Source organism: Drosophila montana, unplaced genomic scaffold (genome assembly GCF_035044405.1).
Source record: "Drosophila montana isolate Dmon_TW-CO22-7 unplaced genomic scaffold, ASM3504440v1 contig_3733_1, whole genome shotgun sequence".
Lineage (NCBI taxonomy): Eukaryota > Metazoa > Arthropoda > Insecta > Diptera > Drosophilidae > Drosophila > Drosophila montana.
Window position 1 is genome coordinate 4,603,309 of NW_026998620.1, and position 26,767 is coordinate 4,630,075.

General features: G+C 39.5%; 2 protein-coding genes across 5 annotated transcripts; one reads left to right on the top strand and one right to left on the bottom strand.

Annotated features, from left to right (window-relative positions):
- Positions 1–400: 400 nt before the first annotated feature.
- Hmgcr (HMG coenzyme A reductase) lies at positions 401–24,966 on the top strand. 4 transcript variants are annotated; one of them, XM_064693195.1, is made up of 6 exons: positions 401–1,068; positions 20,939–21,491; positions 21,804–21,891; positions 21,951–22,526; positions 22,590–24,194; positions 24,280–24,966. In XM_064693195.1, the coding sequence occupies exons 2-6, from the start codon at positions 21,065–21,067 to the stop codon at positions 24,350–24,352; spliced, it is 2,769 nt and encodes a 922-aa protein (XP_064549265.1). In that variant the 5' UTR covers positions 401–1,068; positions 20,939–21,064; the 3' UTR covers positions 24,353–24,966. The 4 variants fall into 4 exon arrangements, with proteins under 4 accessions (XP_064549265.1, XP_064549267.1, XP_064549268.1 ...); XM_064693197.1 differs by lacking the exon at positions 401–1,068 and adding an exon at positions 20,493–20,597; XM_064693198.1 differs by lacking the exon at positions 401–1,068 and adding an exon at positions 20,522–20,540.
- Positions 24,766–26,745, bottom strand: RanBP3 (ran-binding protein 3). The gene is made up of 3 exons (XM_064693200.1): positions 26,586–26,745; positions 26,005–26,441; positions 24,766–25,948 (listed from the first exon to the last, which is right to left on the bottom strand). Exons 1-3 carry the CDS (start codon positions 26,599–26,601, stop codon positions 25,085–25,087), a joined length of 1,317 nt encoding a protein of 438 aa, XP_064549270.1. The 5' UTR covers positions 26,602–26,745; the 3' UTR covers positions 24,766–25,084.
- Positions 26,746–26,767: the final 22 nt, after the last annotated feature.

The window sequence follows — 26,767 nt, forward strand, 5'->3', positions numbered from 1 at the left end:
CTAGATCTGGAACAATTGTTTGTTATTTTAAAGAACGTTGCGTCGAACAGTGTTTTGTGTTAGTAATCCGCTGACGATTAGCAAAGACAAGAACCATTTAAGTGGTAACGCGTACAGTAGTGGCAACGCTTAACCTTACTTTGATAATGAAAATAATCGTACATCAACTTGTCAGCGACTGATTGAACTCAACTTTTAACTTATAAAACCAAATGGCCACCTGATCTTTTTAGAACATTCAATTTTTTAAATAAAAAAATGTAAAAGATCAACCATTGGCGGGAAATGCACATTTTTGATGCGCGCTGTTAATAACACCAAATGTTAATGAAAATGCCACTGTTATGCTGGCTGTTAACAGTGAACAGCTGTTGGACTCAGCGTGGGGAGTTCAGTTCAACGAGAACAGCTGAGCGTGAAAGTCGTGGTACACGGGAAAACACAGTCGCTTGGGCTTACCAAAAGTTTATAAACGTGAACGAAAAAGGATACAACACGTCAGATTGTTTAAACGCAGCCAAACCGCAAGTTCTTCAAACGCAGCTAGATCAAAAGCGTGCAAATCTCACAACAATTAACTACCGTGCGTGCAGCAACAACAACAAAGAGCCGTATCTGCAAAAAAAAAAGAAGTAACACCCTGATTGTTTAAACAAAATAGAAAACGAAATTGTTCGCACTGGCAATGGCATGTTAATGATTGTGTGATTGTTATATAAATGTTAAAAAATTTATTAAATAAATTGCACACACACGAACCATTATGTGGATTTGTTTGCGAACTGGCCATATAAACAAAACTAATACGCATCATACAACAGCCTTTGTGCTTTAAATACAAAATAGACGTGCTCCACTAAATACACTCCAAAAAATAAATAACAACTAGTTGAAAACCAGCTGAGTGTGTGTGTGCTGCCATCGCCTCATCTAAAAGTGAAGCAAACGGCTTCATTTGCATTTCTTTAGTGCGTGACACCCATCAGATACAACTCGCCAAAGCGTCGGCGACTCGGCCCAGCAACAAGAAGATATATATATATATATATCGAAAATAGCAAAAGCGAGGTTAGTTCTATTTATGTTTAGTTATAGATCGTGCTGTAGTGGAACCTTATCAGTTGCCTAATCATTAGCATTTCCCTGCTTGACTGCCCGCATTTGGCTAGCCCGAAAATTATGCAACTGGCCACAATTGGGTCCAATTCAATCCCATCCAATTGGGTTGGGGTCGCCCTCTCTCTCTCTCTCTCTTATCGGCTGGCTGTAAGCGGACGCCACATGTGCAACGCATGTTGCGCCCAACTGTCCCTTTGGGCCATTGTAAGTGCATTTCCTGGCCCCACTTGAAACACTCGAGGGCCCATTTCTATTGTCTGCCATTAAAACAAAAATTGTTTCGGAATGGCGCCGCGTACGCGGCTCGTATCCTGTTGCGCTGTTAACTTTTCCCATTTCCTGCAACTGTCGATGCTGCTCGAAAGTCGCCTCCGTTTTTCAAAATCAATGTCAGCAGTTGACTTCCTCGGCCTGACCCGTCCCGGCCCGGCCCGTCCCGGCCCGGCCCGTCCCGGCCCGGCCCGGTCCGGTCGGCGCTGCGTTTCCCTACCGAAATGAGCGACATCTGGCGCAGACAGACGGACGGACAGACGGACGGACCTGACTGCCTGCCTGTCTGACTGCCTGTATCACATTCAGGTTACGGTTATGTGAAGAGCGGCAATTTCAAAAATTCAAAAAATGAACAAAAAAAACCATTTTTTTACAAGAGTTTTGCTTTCACTCAGAGATCCACTTGAAAATACCCTGCACTGAAATTAAGTGAACTATGTAATGATTGATGTTTATTTATTTAGATGGGATCTGTTATTAGAATGTTTAACATTAATTTTTTTTTTTTGATCCATCTATTTTAACCTACGAAACTAAAGCTCCAAATGTCATTTGTCGAAAATTCTAATTTATGGGAAATAACCATACGAATAAGAAAGAGATGAATTAACTGTGAAAGTACTTTTTTTTATCATCAACCGAAAATAATAGGTGAGAGTTACAATTTCTATGGAAAATATAACTTTTGACTCAGTTAACAAAAAAGTTAAAACAAAGTAATTGGGAAAAATTTTATTGTAATGTTCATAACAGGTTATTTTGTGTTAACATGTCAATTTCATGGCACATTAAAGTACACAAAATGTTAACTGTTATAATCGTTTCAGTTGCAATATGTTAAAGTCGTATACTGTTTTTCTTAAATTATAAACAATCTATTTTAAATAGGCATACTAAGTGTTAAATTGCAGCTGCTTAGACCAATTACCTGCATCTGCTTTATGGAAACGTGTCATAAACAATTTATGAATTATATGAGCTACTTGTACTTGTACTCACTAAAGGGTATAAGAAATAACAAAACATGCCCAACATGCAATTTGCATTTTGTTATCCGTTGTCTCTGTTGTCTTTTAACTGTTGACTGCTCGCGTTTTTTCTCTTCTGTTACACTGGCTATTAAAAGCAAAAGTGAAAAATTCCATACAGCGGCTAGTGGCAATTGTTGGCGGCATCAACTGGAACGGCAACGGCAACTGCAGCAGCAACAACAACAACAACAGCAACAACAGCAACAACAACAACAGCAAATGCAACATTAACAGCAACGGCTACAACTCTGTCAAGTGCGTTGTCGCTTCCTACTCTTTGGGTGCGTTATGTGGCCAACCAACTGAATATACATAGCTGCATATATGTGAGTCTCTGTGTGTGTGTGTGTTGGTGTGCGTGTAAGTGTGATTCAATTACAAGCCAATCCAGTCCAAGTTGCCGCATTGCTGAAGAGTTGTCTGTGCCAGGCCCAGGCCTCATTTCGGTGCTTGCTCGCCATATTGCAAAAGAGTTTCTCAGCCGGAGACTTGGCCAAAGTCAGGCTGCACGCCTCATAGCTACATACATGCATACACATACACACACACATACATGCATACATATGCATGTGTATGTATTTACATCGATTCGAATTCCATCGACGGCGATTTCATAATCGGCTGCGCCGCTTCCCCCCGTTTAACTTATTTCTTGTTGCTGCTTCTTCGGCTGAGTTTTTTTTTTTTATGGCTTGGCATTTTTTTTTTTGTGAGTGTTTAGCTTTTGATTTTTTCGGGGCTGCTTTAAGCTTGAGCAACAACAACAATGGCAACACACAACAAAAAAAAAAGTTGTTTCAATGTTGGAAACTTTCTCCTCAACCACCTGCCAAAACCACAGAGCGCACGCAGTTGAGTGAGTGTGTGTGCGTGTTAGGTGTACGTGGTGTGTGTGCTTAGTTGTATCCATTTGTCATGTTATTGTGTTTAATATGCGCGCTATGCCCGCCAGTTGATTGCGCGATTAGCGATTAGTGTGCGCGCGAATTTCAAACTGAACTCCAATTTCATAATCCTCATCGTGATCAGCAACAACATCATCATCATGATCATCATCTTCGCAGCCAAATAGCTGCCAGCTGAGTCAAACTATGTATACGTGCTAATTGAATCGATTTCCAACACACAACAAATCTCTAACACAATGCAGCTTCCTAGTCGAACAGCTAACTGAGACCAAGGCGAAGGCCAGCCTCTGGGCTGTGTCTGGGCTATAAAAAAACAAAGACATAGAGCAGGCAGGCCTATGCAAAATACACAGTGACAAAAAGTTGGGCTTCAATTTAAATCCATAGCCAATTTTGAAACCAAACCCAATTTCACAGTTCAACACAACATTTTCAACTCTTTTGTTTTAAATTAACAGCAAAATATAAGTATTTTTATATTTTAGAAAATTCGTTCGTTGTCCGATCTTTATGCGATTTTTCAGGGCATTATATGGCATTAAAATTTTCGTAAATGAAAATAAATAAATTATGCCGTATATATATATTAAACAAGAGTTCCGATATATAGACAATAAACATGGGGCTGATATCGATATTTATCGGGCCAGTTATCGATGAGTTGAAATGAATGGGTTTCAAGATTCTAGCTCTTGTGGCTTCCGAGGTCAACTTGTTTATGGATACATACAGATATGGCTTAATCGACTCGGTTTGATAAAAATTAATGCATAGTAATTTAATTACTTTAACTTTTTTCAATGGGTTCATGTAATAAAAACCCAAAAATGTATTTAAATGCACAATATAAAAACCAAAAATAAGCGTTTTACAACTTTTAATTCAACCAATATTTTTGTTTACTGTGTAGACGCATATATATATCTACCATCTGTTGGGTGGCCATAAAAAATATTGCAATTAAATTGATGTTCGATCAAATCAGTTCAATGGCAATGAAGCGCTTGACAGACAAACAGCGCACTTAAATTGCCTTTGTAATGCAAATATCAACAAGAGTGTGCCTGGCCTAAACACACACACACACACACGTCCACGTTTTAGCCATAAACATATTAAAGTTTATGATTATTGGAGCCGCGACAACGACTCCTCTGCAGCTTATGCAAATCTCTGATTAAAGCCATGGATGCACCTCTTGGCGGCTTTTGCTCCAACTAATCGACAAAAAGAGGTCGATTGCATTGGAAAACCAGTTGCCAGTTGGAATCTTTTCATGTTCAGGGTTCATCAGGTTGTCGTTGTCGTTGTCTTCGATTTTGTTGCCAGCCGTTGGCAGCATTTTTGTACGGCATGCAATTGGCACTCGGAATTGCCGTTGACCGCCATGCATGCTGATGACTGTTAATCGTTTAGGTAACTGGCCAAAGCTAACTCTGCCACACGGACGACAACGCAACATTCCGCGCCCAAAAGCAACAACAACAACAACAACAGCAATGACAACAACTAAATGCAACTGAAAACGAGCGCGTTTTGATTTCTGTATTGGCATATGGCATAATCAAGTTTGCAGCTCAAGTGGCTTTTACTTCCACTCGGCCCCTTCGGCCCATCCGCTAGACTGGGCCATCACGCACCACTGAGGAGCAATCAGTAGTACCCCCCCCTCCCACTCCCACTCCCCCCACACTGCCCCACCCCCATCGCGTCTAGTGGCTGCCAAGTTGTCTATGTCACATGCGTTTGGCTTATGTTTTATTGCCAGCGTCGCGACGTCGCAGCGGCTCGTGTTGTTATTTGCATTGGCCAAACAGCATTCGGCAGCGACGTCAGCGTTCACTGTGCACAGTGGGGCAAAGATGCGGAAAAATATAAAAATACATTTATTATGTGTGATTTGTTCAAGGCGTGCGCATATTAAATGGGTTACATCAAATTTGTTATATCTTTTGGTAATATAATTCACTGTGCACAGTGGGGAAAAGATGTGGCAAATATAAAAATACATATTTAATGTGGGATTTCTTCAATTTGTTATTTCTTTTGGTAATATAATTCTTGATTTTTACAGCGAATGTTTTATGTGTGCATATTATTACATATGATATTAAATTTAATGTCGTATTTGTTTAATTAAAATGTCCATCTCTCTCTCTCTCCCTCTTCCTTTCTCTGTTACACACAACAAAAAATCATTGTAAATTGTTTTACTTACACTTAGATTAAAATATTTTTGCCAGCAAGAAGTAGAAGAAGAAGAAGTTACCTAAAAAATGACATTAAAATTTCTTTTTAATATAAACATATTTAAATTAATGATTTTCATATGTAATTGTATTTTTCCACATATTAGTATCAAAGCGGAAAAATATTGAATATGAAATTTAAATACTTTTAACTTTTTTTTTTTAATTTAAAGTACCTTAGTTAAATGTAAATGCATAATATTTCACTTAATTTGTAGGCATGTTCCTTACTAATATCCCAAAAATTTTTAAATTAAAATTGTTTCCGATTTTTTCCAATTAAGACTTTATTAAATCTACTGTCAACTGTTCCCAGAGATATCACAAATATTGAGGATATATTGATTGATCAATTGAGTGATTGAGGAAAATTGATTGAGATGTGAAAGCATGAGATGAGAATAATGAAAGATGTGAAAAAGAAAGAAAAGTCCGAAAAGTAGCCCTTTGCTTTATTTCGTATTTCTCTAAAATATCTATGAACTCATTTCCGCCGTCCACTCGCATTTTCAATAGATGCCCTTTGGTTTTCGCCGCGATAAAATATGGTTATGAATCAGTGTCGTTTGTTGTCTGCCAAGTTAACGCAATGAGCGGCACAAATATTGAAATAGCCACAAGATGGAAGATGGGAAAGGCTGCCACCGAGCTTGTCTCTTCATACAATTAACTGCTGCTCTCTGGTAAAGTTCTATGCATAATTCTATCGTGTCTTGTCTTTTAATGCATGTTCAGATTGTTTGTTTATATATGTATGTATGTGTATTTGTTTGCCCAGCTCTCAACGGGCGGCCTTTTCCCAAAAGGTCCCGCAAATATTGCACAAACGCATCGTGTTTGAACTACACTCGATGTGGAATTTGTTGTAGATGCGGCTGCGGTGGCGGCTTCTTCCGCCGATGTTGGTCTGGAAGCGCAGAGAATGGCATATATATGTATACATATCTATATGCATAGACTAGTATTTGGTTGACCCTCACACGGACTTTATAATCAAACTTCAAAGTCAAACAATTGTTGTTAGGCCTTGTCATAATAATGCCAATAAGTTACCAAGCGCATGGCAAATTTAAAAAGTCAATAAATAACTAATATATTTAGCAATCCATTTGGTTTTCTTTGGCTTTGATTAAATTCATTTCCTAATGACCAAGATTTTCCGGCTTGCATTTGGGTGCCAACGATTGCTTTGCAGATCAAAGTCCAAGAGATACAAAAGTATCTATGCATTGATAGATTACCGTTAGGATAAAAGCATTGAGTAATAAGAAATAGGTTTTGTTACTCAATGGGAAGTAAGGAACTGTAGAACGCACATTTACATACATGTTGCGGGAATTTATGTGTTAAAGATACAAAAGTATCTTAGAGATAAATATAAAGTACTAGCTTGTATGTATATATATATCTATATAAAAGTATAAAAAATATACATTATTAGGTGCCAACGGTTATTATACATGCGAATTTTTAATATATACAAAAGTATCTTTGTACACAACAGTATCTTTGTACACAAAAGTATCTTTCTATTGATGCATTACTATTAGGTTGGCCAAAATATTGGAGGTAATGTAATATAGACAGCAGTAAACAAAATACTATATACACATATGTTATAGACACAAATTAGAGGCAAACTAATATTGCACAGATAAATCTGTTATAGATATTTTAGTATCTATGCATGGCAACGATACAAAGTATCTATGCTCGAAAAAATTGTGAGTTTTTTATAGCCAGAAGCAAATGACTTAGTATAATATATGTACACGTGCCAACTCGTGATATGTTTGGGATGAATGTATCTCAAAGATCGCAAAGAGTCGCTGTCAATTTATTGAAACATTTTCTCGATTCTGGGAACGATTCGTTGTTCTCTATAATTCGGAAAACTATGAATCACATGAATATCGCTAGCATGGGCCAATTGTTTACAGTTTTCAGGAAAGTCTTTCACTTTATTTTGAAATCGTTAACACTTTAAGAGCTGTCTGTGTCATAACCTAATCCTGGCTGGCTTTCAATCCGCCCACATGCTGCACACAGAGCAATCAATTTGTGTTCAGCCGGAGTGCGAGTGGAGCCGGAGGGGAGCAGCTCGACTCTGCTCAGGCCGTAATCCAGACGCAGCCATGCAGCCGTGTAATATGAATGTGATTGAAATTTGAAATTGCATCCGGCAAAGAACAGAGACGCGATGGCATAGTCGATGCCCCCCTTTAAATACCCTGCAAAAGGCACTTAGCACTTGGTACACTTGGTGCACATATTTGAAATTCCACAAATGTATACAATTATTAAAAACAATTTGTACATTTTTGCCGTACAGCGATTAATTTCCACAAATGTAAACAATTATTAAAAACAAATTATTGCGCGCGTCGATCAAATCCAAATTCAAATTATTGTTGCCTCCATAAAACATTTTTTGATTTTTTGTTTCGAACTGCGTAAAAATATGTCAGGAATAAAGTATGTCGATCATTTTTTAATGTCAAGGGACTTTATTACTATAAAGGCAGATATTTATTATATTTTAGATCTGTTGATGCCGCAAAACTATGCGAAAGTTAATTTAGAACTTGTATCTATAAAATCTCTAGATAAAATCTATATAAAATCTCCAAAATATCTTAAGCCTCTTGGATCAATAAAAACTTTTTCGTTTTCATGTAAAAATCAAGTATTAAATTAATCTGTAAATATATAACTATATAATAATATAATATATAACTTTATGTGAAACTATTTTGACTTATGGAAATTAAAATTTTATAAAAATATATGCAATGCATTACAAAAATATAAAATGTTTATTTCAAGAAGTTTTTTTTCTATTTATTTTGTATTTTTATACAATTTTAAAAAACGAATTAATATCAATCCATGCAAAAATAAATAGAGTACATATTCATTCTAATACGAGAAAGCACAATTTGTATAATAAATCCAATTAAATGATTTTGTTTTTTCCAATAAAATTTTAAATGTGAAGCGTTCTTTATAAGACTTACCCTCTGATAGATATTATTACAGGGTATCTCAGCAAGCCAGCTAGTTTTTTTTTTGTAGGCAGAATTAAAATTAAAATTTACGAAACTGAGGCTGACAACAGCGCAGACAACTCAACGACTTTACGAGTCAGCGATGATGATGATAATGATAATGTTAATGATGATTACGATGATAGGGCAATGATGATGTGTTATGTATGACATTGTGTGTACATTTGCGCGTGTGTGTGTGTGTGTGTGTAGGTAGTTAGCTGATGATTCGATGGGTAACCATGTGCGATTAGAAGGATGTTTAAATTGTTAGCAAGCCGAGCTAACCGAGCATGAAGGCAGCTTTGGCTTTACTTGGCGTGATTGCAAAACGCATCGCATCGCATCGCATCGCAAGCTGGTTCAAGTCCCAAGGCGTGGCTCGGATCGGCTTGGCCACGCGTGCCGCCTAAACCTTGGCCGAGCGCATTTTTTAATTATGGCTTAGTTAATTATAGCCTCAGATTGCTTAAATTGTTAACAAAGACTTTAATACACTTGCATGCATTTGTCCCGGTCGTGTTAATGGGCAATTAAGCGGCGTTGCCGGCCAATTAGCGGCAGACCTGTCCAGACTATATATATATATATATATAGACGCATAGTCGGAAGCCATTATGCATGATGAATTCGCATGTTCGATTTGTATGCAACTATTTTACAACATTTCATTTAACGAGTTCGATTCACGCGCCAAAAACCAACGTTTAGCCAACTTAAAGGCAACTTTTAATACTCTACCCGAAAAAGTCGTTTCGACTTGTTAACAGCTTGAGCTTCGCAGACGCATTTATACATATTATGTATCACGATTTATAGATCTATTATATCACATAACTGAGATAAAGAAGAGATTCCAAACAATTTTGTTTTGTTTTTTTGGAAGAATCTTTCGACAAAGTCACGAGTTTGAAGTATAATTCCGTAACTGTAAAGCGCATTGAAATTGTAGAATACAATTTTTTGGGATCAAATTACTATATAGATCAATTATCAATACATATTTGTACTTTATTGATAAACTTATCTATTTTAACTCTACATAACTTATAGTCTGATGATTTTAAACAAATTTCTTTATCTTTACTGTCGACAGACTCTGGTTGGGATCAAATTACTATATAGATCACTTATCAATAAATAGGGTATTTGTTCTTTCCTGATAAACTTATCTATTTTAACTCCACATAACTTATAGTATGATGATATTTAGCAAGTTTCTTTATCGTTACTGCTGACAGATTTTGATTGGTATCAAATTACTATATGGATCTTATAGGGTATAGAATATTTGAACTTTATTGATAAACTTATCTATTTTAACTCCACAAAGCTTAAAGTATAATGATATTTAACAAGTTTCTTAATCTTTACTGCTGAAAGATTTTGAGTGGGATCAAATTACTATATAGATCACATAGTGTATAGAATATTTGTACTTTCTTGGTTAACTTCATCTAGCTTAAATCCATATAAATTATAGCATAAAGATATTGAACAGGTTTCTTTCATATGATGTCAGGCAACAAAATACCAACAGGTAGCAATTGTTGTATTTCTGGAAAATTGCTTTCCATCACGCGCAATTAAAAGAAAACAAATGTTTAAATTGCTAATGTTTATATCTGTGGCTCTTATTTTGCAAAAGAGTAAACAAGCACAATTTGTATAATAAATCCAATTAAAACATTTTGGTTTTTCCAATAAACTTTTCGATATGGAATTTGTGATTTAAATTATACGAATTTCTTTATTATATCATACTAGCAGGAAATACCTGACGAAATTTCATATTTTATTTCGTTTTAATTTGTTGCCCATTGGAAATCGAAAACCAACTAAATTATTTAGCTATAAAACCTTTTGATTTGCATTCCGTTTTTCGAGCATGTGGCTCAATACATAAATGATCAAACAAGTAAGATGTTCTAGTCGGGAGCTCCCGACTAGGGGATACCCTGAACCCGCTTCTTTCAACAGGCGATAGGTATAAAATGAAAGATACTTGATATCTATATACTATTCTAGAAGCTAAATTTCAAGTTAGGTGACTCTAGCTCATATTATTTTTATCGATTACTTGGAAACGGGGCAAGTTATCGAAAATCGGAAACAAATTCGATTTGCGCGGGGACTAGGAGGACAGACAGCTAAAATTTCAAGTCTCTAGCTCTTATAGGTTCTGAGATCCTTGCATTCATACATACGGACAGACAGACAGACGGGCATAGCTAGATCGACTCGGCTGTTGATGCTGATCAAGAATATATATAATTTATGGGGTCGGACATGCTTCCTTCTGCCTCTTACATACATTTGCACAAATACATTATACCCTTTTTAACCATTTTTAATGGGTTCAGGGTATAAAAAACTAGATAGTATTTTTTGTCAGTTGTGGTGACTCCATTTAAAACTGTTTTTTAGTTAGCACGGCCAACACATTGTCTTGGCCTATTTTTGTACGGCTGTTGCGTTTCGGCAAGGGTATCGAGAGACAAAAACTTTCTATTTCATTGCGATCGAGTTCCGGTTTTTGGATATTCGTTAATGGCAGCGCATCTCAAAGCGTTTTTTGTTAGCTCTTCGTCGATCTGAATCTGGGCAAATAAAGCCAAATCAATAAATGGTCAACGCATTTGGGTCAATGTCAAAAAACGCTCGTTGGGCCCAACTTCAACTTGAATCATAAAGATGACGCCGAAGATGAAGATGATGATGACGCCGAAGATGATGATGATGATGATGATGACGATATCTCCATCTACGCCCAAACTGGCTGCCATTAACATGGCTCTGCTGCACACACGTGTCGCATTGTTCTGTTTTGGCCAGCATGGCGTTAACTTGGCTTAAACAACTTGATGCCTTTTAATTGGAAATGTAAGCCTTGTGTTAAACTTTTGGCTCCGCGACGCACAAATCTTTTGATGTGATGAACCAGCCAAAGTTTTAACAATGTCTACAATTTGCATATATGTTTATACTCAGTTATGTGTGTGTGTGTGTGTGTGTGTGGGCCTTGGTCTTTCAGTTTGCTTTTTAGCGCTCAAAAGTTTTTCCTGGCGTGCCGCTTTGATTGCATACAAATTAGCGTTATTCGCATTTTTGGTAGAAAGTAAAACTGTTTTTATTGAATTTATTTATTTGGCCTCTGCCGCTGCCGGCGACAACTTTTACTTTTTTCTGAAACTTGTAAATTACACAGATACTCGCCGCAAAAGAAGATAAAAATACGCCCAAAAAAAATACACCTTTTTTTGTTGCTCTAAACGAGTCGGCTCGACTGGCAGCTACCCTGCTCACGTGTCTATTTATCCATTTGAACATCAAAAGCGCGTATGTTTATAGGTTTTCCCAGTAGATATTTTATTTATCCTAGAAATTGTTTTTCTATCTTCCCATCACTCTCCTCTCTTCAAAGCGACATTTAAGTAGATTTCTGACATAGTTTTTCCCAATAGATAGATATTGTTTTTTTCCTTCAAATTGTTTTCCTGTCTTTCTATACCTCTCCTTTCTTCAAACCGACATTTTGCGAAACTTCTGATATAGTTTTTTCCAAAAGATATTTTATTTTTCCTCCCAATTGTTTTCCAATGTTCCTCTTTCCTCTTCTCTGTTCAGAGCCACATTTCGCAAGACTTCTTCATAAAAGAAAGTGTGCTAATTGGGTGATAAGAAAGCGTTTCGCCTGGGAGATAGAATTGCGATAGAAACGAGAGCACATCACAAAAACTATTGATTAAATTCTTTGCTATCTACGAACTGTTTTTGAACTTTTAACTTAAGAATAGCCAAACCATCCGAAGGTGCAAAAATAAGAAACCTTCAATATATGTATATATACTCTAAAGATAATTAAAATGCTTCTGGGATAATTATCTTAAGGTGGAAAAAAAAAGAAACCTTCAATATACTCTAAAGATTATTAAAATTCTTCTGTGATAATTATGCGTTCGTGGAAAATATGTTATTAACTACTCAAAAAAAAGAAGGCTTTATTTTTTTGTATAATTGCATAATTGAATTAAATAAGACTGGAAGCGATACTTTAAGTATCAACTAAACTTAGTCAGCGTTCGGTATTCAAGAATATATATAACAAATTTGTATTTCTCTTACCTTAGGAAAACTGCAACCCATTAATACATATCCAATATCTAATATACTATAGCAAATTAAACCTTTTCTGTGATTCGAGCTCGTTCTCAAATCTGTTTGTTCAGTTGCCTCAATGGCTGCATCAAATCAATCGACTGCACTGTTTACCCCTTTGCCTAATCAATAGCTACAGGGTATACAAAACAGTTTGTTTCGACAATTATTATTATTCGACTTGATTTAATGTGTGCATTAATCTTCTTTTCAAGCATGTTTGAATGCGTCCCGCACTGAGCCAGTTGTCGGAGACATTTGACTTGATATTTTCCAGTTGTTGCAGACTGATTGCTATTAATTAGATAGATATTTTATCTGGCCAAGTGGCTGGCTGGCTGACTTAGTGGGGGAAAGCTAAAAAGAAGAGTTTCAAGCCAGTTTATACGGTTGACTGGCGGCAAAGTCAACGTTTTATTGGGCTTATCATGAAAACATGCGCTCTAATTAACATTTTGGCACGTAGCTACAATGTGGCATTGACATTGTTAACTAACTAACACCAAGTTTCCAATTAATCTAAACAAAAGTGGAGCAAACGTACATGAAAATAGAACAACTTTCCTATCGCAATCAGATTTGCCGCTATCGCAATACATTACGTTATTTATATATCGATCTTTGTATAAATCTATATTTACGTATCTATCTATAAACGATTCTCTGCCCATCAACATTGCAACACACTCAATTCCCAATTCCCCAAAAATGTTTATCAATGACGACCCATTCCGCGTGGCGCTAAAGTCCATCAACTATAACTGATGTTATATGTGTGCTTATATGAATTTTCCCATTGCCATCGGGCCAATATTTAATTGCTGCCTTATCAGCTGGCGACAAATAAATTGAATAAAAAACAAATCAACCGGCGTCAGCGTGACTAATTTCTTGATGTCGTCCGTGGCCGATATGAACTTTAGCACCAGCGACAAGAAATTCGGTATTCTATCTTGAAAGACTTGCAGAAATCATTTTAGAATATCTTCTACATCGGCTATAAATTATCAGAGAGCTGCGTTAAACGTAAATTATTAGGAATTTGGCTTGCATAGCTTTTAAATATAATCCAATAAAACTTGAAGAACTTATTTATTTGTACAGTTAGATATTTAAACCCTGTACCCATTGAAAATGGGTAAAAAGGGTATAATGTATTTGTGCAAATGTATGTAACAGGCAAAAGGAAGCATCTCCGATCCCATAAAGTATATATATTCTTGATCAGCATCAACAGCCGAGTCGATCTAGCCATGTCCGTCCGTCCGACCGTCCGTCCGTTCGTATGTATGAACGCAAGGATCTCAGAACCTTTAAGGGCTAGAGACTTGAAATTTTAGCTGTAGGTCCTCCTAGTGCCCGCGCAGATCGAGTTTGTTTCCGATATTCGATAACTTGCCCCGTTTCCAAGTAATCGATAAAAATCCGGTTTTTTGAGCAATTTTGGTAAATAATATGTGCTAGAGTTACCAAACTTGACATTTAGCTTCTAGTATAGTATATATATATCAAGTATCTTTCATTTTACACCTATCAGCTGTTGGAAGAAGAGGGTTCAGGATATCCTCTAGTCGGGAGCTCCCGACTAGAACCACCTAATTGTTTTAATATTAAACAATGAAAAGGCAGTTTTGTACCAAGTTTAATAAAAGTTTATAGGATTAATGTTATGATTTCCCGATATAGTAAGTATGTCTTGCTGATGAAGCTTATTTAATTGTCTGGTATTTCGAGAAACTCGTGGCACTCATAATAAATTCTTCGAATTTTATACAAATTTTAAATACCTAGTTAAAAGTTGACATCAGGCGTTGCGAGAAGAATTTTAAAATTAACAAGAATATATTTTCGGGAAAATTATTTTTTTCACATTCAAATACAACCATTTAGTATATCATACCAAGAAAAATATTCAAAATTTTAATCAATTTTATCTTGGTATTTATTAATGTAACAACAAACAATATTTAAAATATTTTTTAAAATTAATTTTAATTATTTAACGGTGTCTTTTTGTGTCATTTGTGTGACATTAGTTACATGGAAATATTTTATATTTCAATAAACTAACTGAAATTACAATTTTAATAAAATATTGTCAAATTTTGGAATCAAACTTATTCTAAATTAATTATTATTAAACGTGGGCTAGTCTGAATGGATAAATGTTTAGGTAATTTCTAAATGTGACGCCTTGACAGAGTTAAGATCTGGATGAGATTATTATATTAATGTTATATATAAATATATATATTATAATAAAAATTGATTAATTGAAGAATATGTCGTATTCTTTACTTAATAATGTTTATTGTTTTAAAAATGTACATTGTACAATTTGAAATATTGTTCAAGCAGTCAAGAGTCGTTTATTAACACAGTGTTTTTTTCTCAAGCGCTTGTCAATAAAAATTTACATTTTTAAGTGCTTCCTAGTCTTAAGCAAGTATTTAAAATGCTAAGACACGAAATATTTTGATCCCGCTTCCTTGAATTATGCCACGCCCATCGTGCTTAAATTGACCCATTTTGATTTAATTTAAAATATATGTATAAACACTTAAGCACATGATTTTCGGCATGGGAAACTAATTTCCTCTTTGAAATTTGCAATATTTTTTGATTGTTGGTTTTTGGGTTTTGGTTTTATTTGGCGCATGATTGGAAATTGTTCAGCAATAAACAAATTTGCCGACACTTTGGCAAGTGCCCAGAAACCTGAATACTATAATTAGCAACCGTAATTTAAACGGTTGGAGAATTCCAGTAAAGTCAACATGATCAAAACTAATAGCAAACAAATTGTGAAATCGAATCAAAACAAAGGCAAAAGGAAAACAAATCATTTGAGGCGTTAATTGCAACAAATTTCGATTGACCTTTGCACTGAATTTGAATTTTCTGGAAAAGTGAAGGCTACAAATGATTTACAAAATGCAAGTGAACTATTTATACTGCACAACAATATTTATCAAGGAAATGTTCGGTGGAAATACTTTTATTTAGATACAAATATTTTGCGTGTTTTATTGCTTTTGGCAGCTGATGAGCCATATTTGAATTCGATCGATCGCAATTAACAGACTTATGTTAATGACAATAATCATTTTTGACATAAACAATACAAATCAGAGGCCAAAACGAAATGTGGAAAATTTTGCGAAAGCCAATAAACGCCATCTAGCGGATGGGAGGCGCCCACGTTAACAGATGAGTCATCGGATGCTTTCCTGGTAGCTTGACAAAAGTAATTTACGATTAATTCGAGGCACTTGTTGCATGTTAATTGGGCGCAGGGAAAGCCTACAAAAGGCTGCATGCGTCGCCTGCAATTTTCTCAGAATTTTGTGAAGCCAAATTGCGGCCATATACATACATACATAAACATGTAGCCCCCACCCACCCCAGGCAAAAACAACAATGGTCCTCCAATTGGTCTCTGGTCTGTGGAACTGTTCTTTTTTGGGCGCTTGCGGCGCTTTGTTTCTGTTCAGTTTTTTTTTCAGTCATTTTTCTGTGCTTTTGTTTTGCGAGTTTCTCTTTTTTTTTTGGCTAAACTCTATTGCGCGCACCCTCTGGCTAACAGCCTACTAATCTCTCTCCCTCTCTCTCTGTCTCCCTCCCCCACTCGCTTGCCGCGGGCTGCTTTCGTAAGGTTGAGGTCGAGCGCAACATCCGTTTGGCGAGTGCTTTTCAAATGTAAACGAAAAAGCATGCAAAACAATGCAAAGCACACGCACACTAGCACACACACACACGCGCGCGAGAACGTCAGCAGGGCTCACAACACTGTTTTTGATTCTCCAGCTCCCTCAATTTGGGAATCGCTAAATTTAACATTTCGCCATTCAATAGTTTATCTATTTTTTTTTTCTGTACTTTGTTTTGCAGCAGCCCAGCGGCGCCTTCGACGAACTGTTGTTATTGTTATGGTTATAGCGGTTGCTTCTTTTCATTTTCTCATTTGCAATACCAAAATAAACATTTCTTTGAAAATGGAAAATATTTTTGAAAAGGCATTTTGCAATGATCATTCGTAATGCCAGGCACTTTACACTTTACACTTAACACTCCAACTTCATGCACTTTGAACAGCAACAACAAAAAAAGACGACGCGAAACAATAAATTATAATGTTTGTTTTTTTTTATTGCTCATCTGTTCCACTATTGCAAATTTAATTTTGATCAGCATCATCATCATCACCATCATCATCATCTTCATCAGCTCAATTATCTAAAATGAGTTTCAAGGCAGGAAGTTGAAATTGGACGATTTAATTTTGTAGTTCCTCTCATTGACTGGGTATTGTAAAAAAGAATAAAGACTTTAGTCGAGGTCATAGGGTCATGATAAAGTTAAGCTTAAGTATCCTCCTGTTAAATTTGCTTTGTGTTCCTATCCTCCAGTCAAAAAAAAACTGCAACTCGTTTTTACTCATTTTTTATATATTAAACGGACAAATCAATAAATAAAACAAGAATAAAGACTTTAGTCGAGGTCATTGGGTCATGATAAAGCTAAGCTTAAGTATCCTCCTGTTAATTTTGCTTTGTGTTCCTATCCTCCTGTCGAGAAAAAACTGCTACTCGTTTTCACTTATTAAATATTTAACGGACTTATCAATAAAATAAAATATAATGAATATATGTACATTTTATTGGAAGATTGAGGAGCTTGACATAAGACAGAATAAATATAGATATATGACATAAAATATATATAATTTTCAGTTGTTAAGTTTGACATCAGCTCAGTTGGCGGAATAGCGACAGCGAGGCGATGGCTTTGAATACAAAGTGAAAGATTCCAATCGTTTTGACCGTATGTAAATATTTGATCTGTTTGACGTACGTGCTGTTTTCACAGCCAATGCCCAGCCTATTTGTTAAAGCATTGCGAATTCTCCTGAAAATGTTGATTAGTCGAAAAAACCCCAAAAGATTTGTCAGTGAAGGGCATTTTCAATATAATTTAAACAGATGGGTCTTTCGTAATGCCGATTCTTAATGTTCAGTGCAAAGAAAGACTCAACCAAGTTGAAAGGTTTAGATACAATGATATCCATTTATCATTGTTCAAGTAGCTAAAAAAAAAACTAACTTTAATTGCATTCATAATTTACAAAAGTTGCTTTTCAAATAAAGCCGTACTTGAGATTCCGAGTTCTCTTCTAATGCAAAATTGTTTGCTGGTGTGCGAAACGTTTTCTACTTTTAAAACCAATTAATTTACAAACATCACGTAATTAATTTTTAAGTTCTTGCAACAATTAAGAAATACATTACAATACAGAATTGTTAACTGGCAAAGCTATTTATTACTTCTAAGTTTTTAGATGATTTTATTTTAATTCGTATTACCTGATTTTTGGCTCAAGCTAATCTTATTTCTAATTAAGTCCGCTTTCAACATAAACTACATCAGAGGATTGCTTAGGTCCAATGCATTAGATGAAGGAGATATTTCTAACTAGATTTATTATTATTAGATTGATTCTTGGATGCAAAACGTTCGATGCCTGTTGATTAGATTCGTGTACCTGGTTTTCCACATTCATGAAGAGAGGAGCTCATTGAAAGTGGAATTGGATATCCCTCTTAACATTTCATTAAATTGATAAGCCCAAAAAAAACTCTGTATATGCCCCAAAAAATTCTCTTTTTTTATTATCTGAACCATTTAAAACGCTTATCCAAAATCTTAAGAAACGTTTGATTTGATTCGAGTTAGGATTCAGCTCTCTTTTGGGAACTGGTTCAAAAAAGTGATTCCGGGTTCGAGCCATGTTTGATTCGGTTTGAAGACATGTTATTGACTGTTAAGCAGCAAGGTCTTCAAGGTCTTTAGTAAATGCATTAAAGTATTTAACACAGGCATGAAATTCGCACCCGGAAACCCTTTGCTTATAATCCTTTCTCCATATGATTTATCCACTAAGTCAATTTATTTGTAGATAACTATAAATATTTCCTTTAAGGTTTCCTTTCACTTTTAAACGAATTATATCCAGCTGTCTTTTCCTAATCACCATGAAAACGGTTTCAGGAGTTATGTATCCAATAATTATAATTAAATATGTTTTATTTTACGCTGGAATCGATCAGTGCCTTCTGATCTCAGAGCGTACATAAATTGCATTTAGTGGTTCACCTTTGTGTTGTCTTGATCTTGATCTACTCTTTCATCCCTGGCCTTTGAGGCGTTCTGTTTGCCTGACTTTAGCCATAAAACTTGTATCCATTCAAGTAGCTGAAAATAGCATCCGACAATTGCATTGATGTTCATTTTAGCCACAGCGAATGCATAGTAAAAAACTTACAGAAAAAAGAACAAAATGAGCTCATTGTTTATGCCCAGCACTTTTTACGATCGCCCCAGCTTACGACCCCGTGCCAGCCCTCCCCCCCCCCCCTCAATAACGCCCACATGCTGCCCGAAATGCCATGTCTATATATTTATTACATATGCATATGCACACAGTAATATACATATAAACATCGCTCAGAGAATGGATCGAGCCAGCTGCAGCAATGCTTTATGGTCAAAGGCTTCGGATTACACAATCCAGAAACATGGCTTGCTCCTCGGGCGATGTTGTGTTTTTTTATTTAAAGTACAAAACATCTTTTATGGCTGCCACGATAAGCAACGGCACTTGGGTTCAGAATCTCGTTTCGCATAACTCAAACTCGGCGACAGACGCAGACGCAGACGCAGTCAGACTTTCAATATTTATGGCGCCTGCCCAGGATGCTTGTCTATGCCGGGCACGTTGCGCGCGATCGTTTACTGAGATTTGTGCCAAGTGCCAAGTGCCAAGTGCCGAGCAAATCGCCTTAGTGGCTTAATTAAGCCGGCCAGCTGCCGCCTCTGGCGTAGGCATGCGGATGTGCGCTGGGCCGTCTGTGGTCGCCGCCCTGGCTTACGCCATCAATCAGTGGGCAGTCGGTGGGCGAAAGGTAAACGCAGAGGCTGCTGCGTATAAGGCAAAGCGTACGCACAATGCCTGTTCAAGGACGCGATCAAATCGGCTTAGTGCAATAACCAGAGCAACGAGTTATACCCTGCTGCTAAGCCATAAAGGGCGTGTTAAGGCGTGTCAACATTTATCTACATGCATATTTAACTCGCAGTAGCTAAGGCTTAGTTATGTTAACCTGATAATTATGTTACTTAACATGAATGTTATTGAAAATAGGTAATTTTTTTTTAAACGTCTATTAGTTAAGGCTTTCTTAAATCACCATCTGATTGAAAATAAAACTTTTTGTGAGCATTACAAAATATATATTTAAAAAAAAAAACATTCAAATAAAATGCAATGGCGACTATATTAACTCTATAAGTTAGCTTGCTTATTGTCAATAACATTTATGTAAACATATCTCGTTAACAGTGGGACATATAGAACACAGCAGCATATTTCGTTAACAGCGCGACATATAGAACGCAGCAACTGGGGAAATTCGCTTAATGCCAGATTAATACCAACTTTAACATTAAACTGTTTAGTTAGAGCACGTCATATTTGCTTAATGTGTCTTAATATGAGTTAACTTTGAGAGGTAAACTAAAGGGGCTGTTTATATTACCTTTGGATCATAAAGATTGCAATATATTTGCCTATTTGCTCAAGGACAAGCATTTAACAGTGGCCTGTTAAGTCTTTATAACACTCATGTTAACAACATGACAACTTTTTAGCGCTGGCCTTTTTAAAATTTATATACTTAGACGCTTTTCCGACAAAAGGTTTGCCGAAAACATAAACTCCTTGCGCCGTGCGCAGCCTGTGCAGGATATCTAATGGTTGTGCTCTCTGCGACCTATTTATTATGTGTTTTCTTGTTCGCTGTGTAACATTCGCTGGGGCCAATCGGCCGTTGGGGTCGTTGTTATCGCATTGGGGAGAAAAAGAGACGAGCGTGTCAACAGCAATCGATGAAATGTTGTTGTTTTAGTTTTGTTTTAATTTGTTTCTCTCGCTCTCGGCTGCTGCTGCTGCTGTTGCTTTTGATGGCTGGCTGAAAGGCGACTGAAAGCGCAACGATTATGTGGCGCAGGCAAGTTGATTGGCCTGCGTCCACTGGTCCTTGGTCCAGTTTTCCCAATCCAACTAACCGGCGGTGCGTATTGTCTTCTATTTGCAGCGCGTGGACGCAGTTGCACAATAGTGCCAGCTGCCTGCCGGAGAGTTTTGGCCATTGAGCAGCGTGGTGCTGGGCAAGTCAAGCACAGAGCACTGGACGAGCTTACTGAACCAAGCGGCACTAAAGATGATTGGACGTTTATTTCGCGCCCACGGCGAGTTCTGTGCCTCGCATCCCTGGGAGGTGATCGTCGCCCTGCTCACCATCACAGCCTGCATGCTGACCATCGACAAGAACACCAGCCTGGACGGCAGCAATGGTCTTAGCAGCGCCAGTTCAACAGCAGCTGCTGCTGCGGCTGCTGCAAACAGCGCCGGAGCGGCGGCGTCTGCAGCCGGCGGTGCGCCGCCCCCGATAATTGCCAGCGCAACGCCATCGGCGACATCGAGCCGCCACCGGCCCTGCCACGGCTGGAGTCAATCCTGCGATGGCCTCGAGGCCGAGTACAATGCCGCCGATGTCATTCTGATGACCATCGTTCGCTGCACCGCGGTGCTCTACTGTTACTATCAGTTCTGCAGCCTGCATAGGCTCGGCTCCAAATATGTGCTAGGTAAGTGCGTGTGTCCAGGCCGGGGATTGCGTCATCGCTGCGAGACTATCGAGACAATGGGACGCGTGTGTTGACACAAACGATTAGCTGCTGGCTAAAGAATATGCTTTGTTTACCCGCGGCCAAAACTATTTTGATGAGCCATGTGCGAGGTGTTTGGCCAACATTTTAGCTGCCTCTTTCGTCCAAATGGCATTTCTCACGCGGTCTCTAAATGAAACGACCTCTGTTGCTAATTGGAATCGGCGAACCCAGCTCGAGCTCAAATTCAAGTGCGCCGCTCTCTTGACTGTTTGTTTTATCTGTTTGCAGGCATCGCCGGGCTATTTACTGTCTTCTCCAGCTTCATATTCACCACGGCCATAATTAAGTTTCTGGGCAGCGATATATCGGATCTGAAGTGAGTAAGCCGCACCTGGTATGAATCTAATTTATTAAACCTTTTCCAATTGTTTGTAGGGATGCGCTTTTCTTTCTGCTCCTGGTCATCGATCTGTCTAACTCGGGTCGCCTGGCACAGCTGGCGCTTTCGGGCAACAGCCAGGCGGAGGTCACACAGAACATAGCACGTGGCCTGGAGCTGCTGGGCCCAACCATTTCGCTGGACACCATTGTCGAGGCTTTGCTGGTGGGCGTGGGCACGCTGTCGGGCGTGCAGCGTCTTGAGGTGCTCTGCATGTTTGCGGTGCTCTCGGTGCTGGTCAACTATGTGGTCTTCATGACCTTCTATCCCGCCTGCCTTTCGCTCATATTTGATCTGTCGCGCAACGGCGTCGACATGTCCATGGTGCGCGAGCGCGCCAAGGGCTCGCTGTTGCTCAAATCGCTAACCGAGGAGGAGCAGAAGGCCAATCCGGTGCTGCAGCGCGTCAAGCTGATCATGACCACCGGCCTGATGATTGTGCACATCTACAGTCGAGTCGTCTTCACCAGCAGCGATTACGATGCGGTGGACAAGACGCTCTCCCCAACGCTGAATCTGAATGTCAACAACAATCGCACGGACTCGGGCGAAATAACCGATATCATAATCAAGTATGTAGTCCGCATGGAAATAGTGCCAAAGCTCTTGGCTAACCGTCACTTCTACTTTTGCAGATGGCTAACGATGAGCGCGGATCACATAGTCATCTCTATTGTCCTGATTGCCCTTGTGGTCAAGTTCATCTGCTTTGACAATCGCGATACTCTGCAGAATCAGCTGCGACAGCCAACCTCAGCGAAGGCGTCGCAGACCACGCCGCTGGAGGAAGAGCCAAAACAGCCACCAACTTACATGCAGTTCGCACGTCGCACGCCGCTGTTCAGCATCGAGGAGCACAACTCGAAAAATGCAGCCACACAGACAGAGCTGGTGACCGTGCGTCAGCGTCTGGCACCGCCAGCCCGCCCGCCCCGACCACTGCAGGAATGCCTGAAGGTGCTGAATGCCATTGACGAAGCCGACGGCATAAGCGGCGCTAGCGTGTTGACCGACGAGGAAATCATTGCCCTTGTCAATGCTGGCGGAACGCATTGTCCGCTCTACAAGATTGAGTCCGTGCTGGAGGATGCAGAGCGTGGCATACGCATTCGGCGCCAAATAATAGCCGCACGTGCCAAGATGCCGATGTCACGTCTGGAAGTGCTGCCCTATGAGCATTTCGACTATCGCAAAGTGATGAACGCCTGCTGCGAGAATGTCCTCGGCTATGTGCCCATACCCGTGGGCTATGCGGGCCCACTGCTGCTGGATGGCGAGAGCTACTATGTGCCCATGGCAACCACAGAGGGTGCTCTGGTGGCCTCCACAAATCGTGGCTGCAAGGCGCTGTCTGTGCGCGGCGTACGCTCTGTGGTCGAAGATGTTGGCATGACGCGTGCACCTTGTGTTCGTTTTCCCAGCGTCGCTCGCGCCTCCGAGGCCAAGAAGTGGATCGAGAGCGAGGAGAACTACAAGCTGCTGAAAACAGAGTTCGATTCGACGTCACGCTTTGGTCGCTTGAAGGAATGTCACATTGCCATGGATGGTCCGCAGCTGTATATACGATTCGTGGCGCTGACGGGCGATGCCATGGGCATGAACATGGTGTCCAAGGGTGCGGAGATGGCGCTGCGCTGCATCAAGCGTCAGTTTCCCGACATGCAAATCATTTCGCTGAGCGGCAACTTCTGCTGCGACAAAAAGCCCGCGGCCATCAATTGGATCAAGGGGCGTGGCAAACGTGTAGTCGCCGAGTGTACCATACCAGCAGCCACACTGCGTTCGGTGCTGAAAACGGACGCCAAGACGCTGGTCGAATGCAACAAGCTGAAGAACATGTCCGGCAGTGCCATGGCCGGCAGCATCGGTGGCAACAATGCACATGCGGCCAATATGGTGACAGCTGTATTTCTGGCTACCGGCCAGGATCCCGCTCAGAATGTCACATCAAGTAATTGCTCCACGGCCATGGAGTGTTGGCCCGAGAACGATGAGGATTTGTATATGACCTGCACCATGCCCTCGCTGGAGGTGGGCACCGTGGGCGGCGGCACTGGACTGCCCGGCCAGGGTGCCTGCCTCGACATGCTGGGCGTGCGTGGCGCACATTTCACGCAGCCCGGCGAAAATGCCAAGAAACTGGCGCAAATTGTCTGTGCCACGGTCATGGCCGGTGAGCTGAGCCTAATGGCAGCGCTGGTCAACAGCGATCTAGTCAAGAGCCACATGCGCCACAATCGGTAAGTGCAAGCCAAGCAATGTTCAGCGCTCGTTTTGCACGATATCATCAATTTTTTTTTAATTCTGTTGTCATTTCACTTTTAGGTCATCCATTGCCGTGAGCAGCGCCAACAATCCGCTCAACGTGACCGTCTCCAGTTGCAGCACAATCAGCTAGAACTGACGCCGCATTCACCTCCTGTACATAGGCGCTCAGTTCGAGTGAAGTTAAAATTCTTTTGTTCAAACGAATGCTTATTGAATTAATTATTGTAATTATAATTGTAATTAATCCAATTGGCCAGGCCAAGCAGCAGCAGCATTAAGCAATTGTTCAAAGCCAAAGCCTTTTGTGTGCGTATGCGATTGATTTGTTGTAATTGTTAAAACTAGTATCAAGTAGAACGCAGCCTGGGATTCGTTGTTGTTGCAATTTCCATTTAGTTTATACGAATGCCTATATATATATATATATCTATATATAAATTGATGTGTGTGTACGATAATGAGCCTATTTTTTCTACAAACATATTTCTAGTGCAAGCGCAAAACTTGTAAAAAGTATTCCTTAAGCGAATTAGTTTTAGTGACTAAGATTTAAAAGAGAAAAGGGTGGCTTTTTTTTTAATAGAACAGACAGATTGCGAAGCGGAATGCAAATGAAAAATTAAATACAAAATGTAATCGATAAATGTCATTTATAGACGCTGCGCCCGGGCTTACAAATCGGAACTCCATTTATTTTACTTTAATAATAATTATTAATAAATTATTATAATTAATTTATAATAATTCACAATGCGTTTTATTTAGTTTGTTGTGAAATGGTTTTTCATTTGTGTGTTTTCAAACAAAAACTAAAATAAAATAAAAAGTGGGAAAAAAAGAACGAAACATACGCCAGCTAATTTTAAGCCCTCTCCTCCTCGGGTATCTCCTTGGGCTCTGCCTCGGCATCACTGTCTGCCGCAGACACCACAACATCCACACTGCTGTCCGCCAGCATGAGCGCCTTCTTTGGGCTGGGCTCGTTGCTATCCGCCTCAGCAATGGCTGTAGTTGAGCCAGCGGTCGGCACTGGATTGGCCACACCACCGACAGCTTCATCCTCGTCATCATCGTTGGTTGTAGATTCGGGCTGTACACTGACTGTGCACGGTTCAGATGAAATGCCATTTTTAGCTTCCGCCATGGCGCACTCGTCAGGGTGCGTCAGCTTGCGTTTGGCAATGCGCTCACTTAACGCTTTGTGCACCTGTGCAATGTCTGCAGGTCGGCCCATGGCCAAGAAGATCTTAACAGTGCCCGTGTTATCCATAGCTGTGAGACGTAGTGATTTCTGGCTAGCGCGTTCGGCCACCATTGCCGCCCAGACTTTAGTATTCACCAGCAGGCGCAAGTTGCCCGAAGTGCGGAAGACGACGCGCGAACAGTCACGTTCATCCTTGGCATCGTTTAGGCGCAGACTGCCACGTCCACGCTCCTCCCAGTTGCTGCTGACAAATGCAAACAGCTTGCAGCTAACATCGGCAATATTGATTTCGTTCTCCTCGCCGGTAAAGGTCTCTACCTCCTCGTATTTGCGTTTCTGGGCACGGCTCTCCTCGTACTCCCGCGCCACATCGTTGAGGCTCTTTGCTTCGGACGTGTCCTTGTTGTTGTCTGTGGATTGGGCAGCCTTCTGAATAACGCTGGAAAATAGCAGCTGCGATGAGGTCGCTTCCGCCGTACCCGACGATGCAGCTTCTGCATTCGATTCTGTGCTTACGTTTTCCTGCAATAAATTTCGCATATATATTTTTTTTACAGATTAAACGTATCGCAACTTACCCCCACGACCCGTTCGTGTACGTTCTGACCGAAAATAAATCCACTTGTCTGAACACGCGGCAAGGTGGTTTTGGCCGCTGCAAATATGTTGGAACGATCGATGCCATTGTTGCGCAGCATTGACAGCGGATCCGGCCGCTCATCAATTTCATCGTCATCTTTATCAATATTCTCTGTGGACTCAACCACTTGCGCGGCCGCCTCATCTTCCTCTTCCTTCTGCTCACGTAAAAACGGATTGCCTACAATGCCATCTTCATCAGTCTTCTCGTTTCCGCCGGCTAACGCTGTGGAGCTATTGTTGCTGTTGGTATTGCTATGAGCCGAGCCCAATACTGAACTGTCACCCAGCACAGCTGGCCGCAACACGGCTCCACCTAGCCGCGACGCTTTTAAAGTAAAACCGCCTCTGAAGCAATTGGCTTCAAGCGACGCCTCTACAAAATACATGAACAAGGAGGATATTGTATTTGACTTTAGCTTTACATTCGCTGATTTTTGCACAGACAAAGGCACATAGAACGTGTCAGAGAACCATGTGCACGTCTAGAAATATATTTTGGTTTGGCTAGCACACTTACCATTATTTTCGGACATGGCAATCGAAATTTATGTTTATGATTTATAGTTTGGCAAAAATTTTTTACAAGAAAAAAGCGTTCTCCTCAAGCCTAAAACAGTCTTGTAAAACGCCTGACTATCGATATACTGATAGCATTGTGCTCGTCTTAACACCGATAATATTTGATAATTTTACAGCACA

Bases quoted from the DNA above. Each gene is read 5' to 3' on its own strand.
- RanBP3 (XM_064693200.1), bottom strand. The intron at 25,949-26,004 runs GTAAGTTGCGAT...AATTTATTGCAG, and splicing joins TACACGAACGGGTCGTGGGG to GAAAACGTAAGCACAGAATC.
- Hmgcr (XM_064693195.1), top strand. From the start codon at position 21,065: ATGATTGGACGTTTATTTCGCGCCCACGGCGAGTTCTGTGCCTCGCAT. The intron at 21,492-21,803 runs GTAAGTGCGTGT...ATCTGTTTGCAG, and splicing joins CGGCTCCAAATATGTGCTAG to GCATCGCCGGGCTATTTACT. The intron at 24,195-24,279 runs GTAAGTGCAAGC...TTTCACTTTTAG, and splicing joins AGCCACATGCGCCACAATCG to GTCATCCATTGCCGTGAGCA.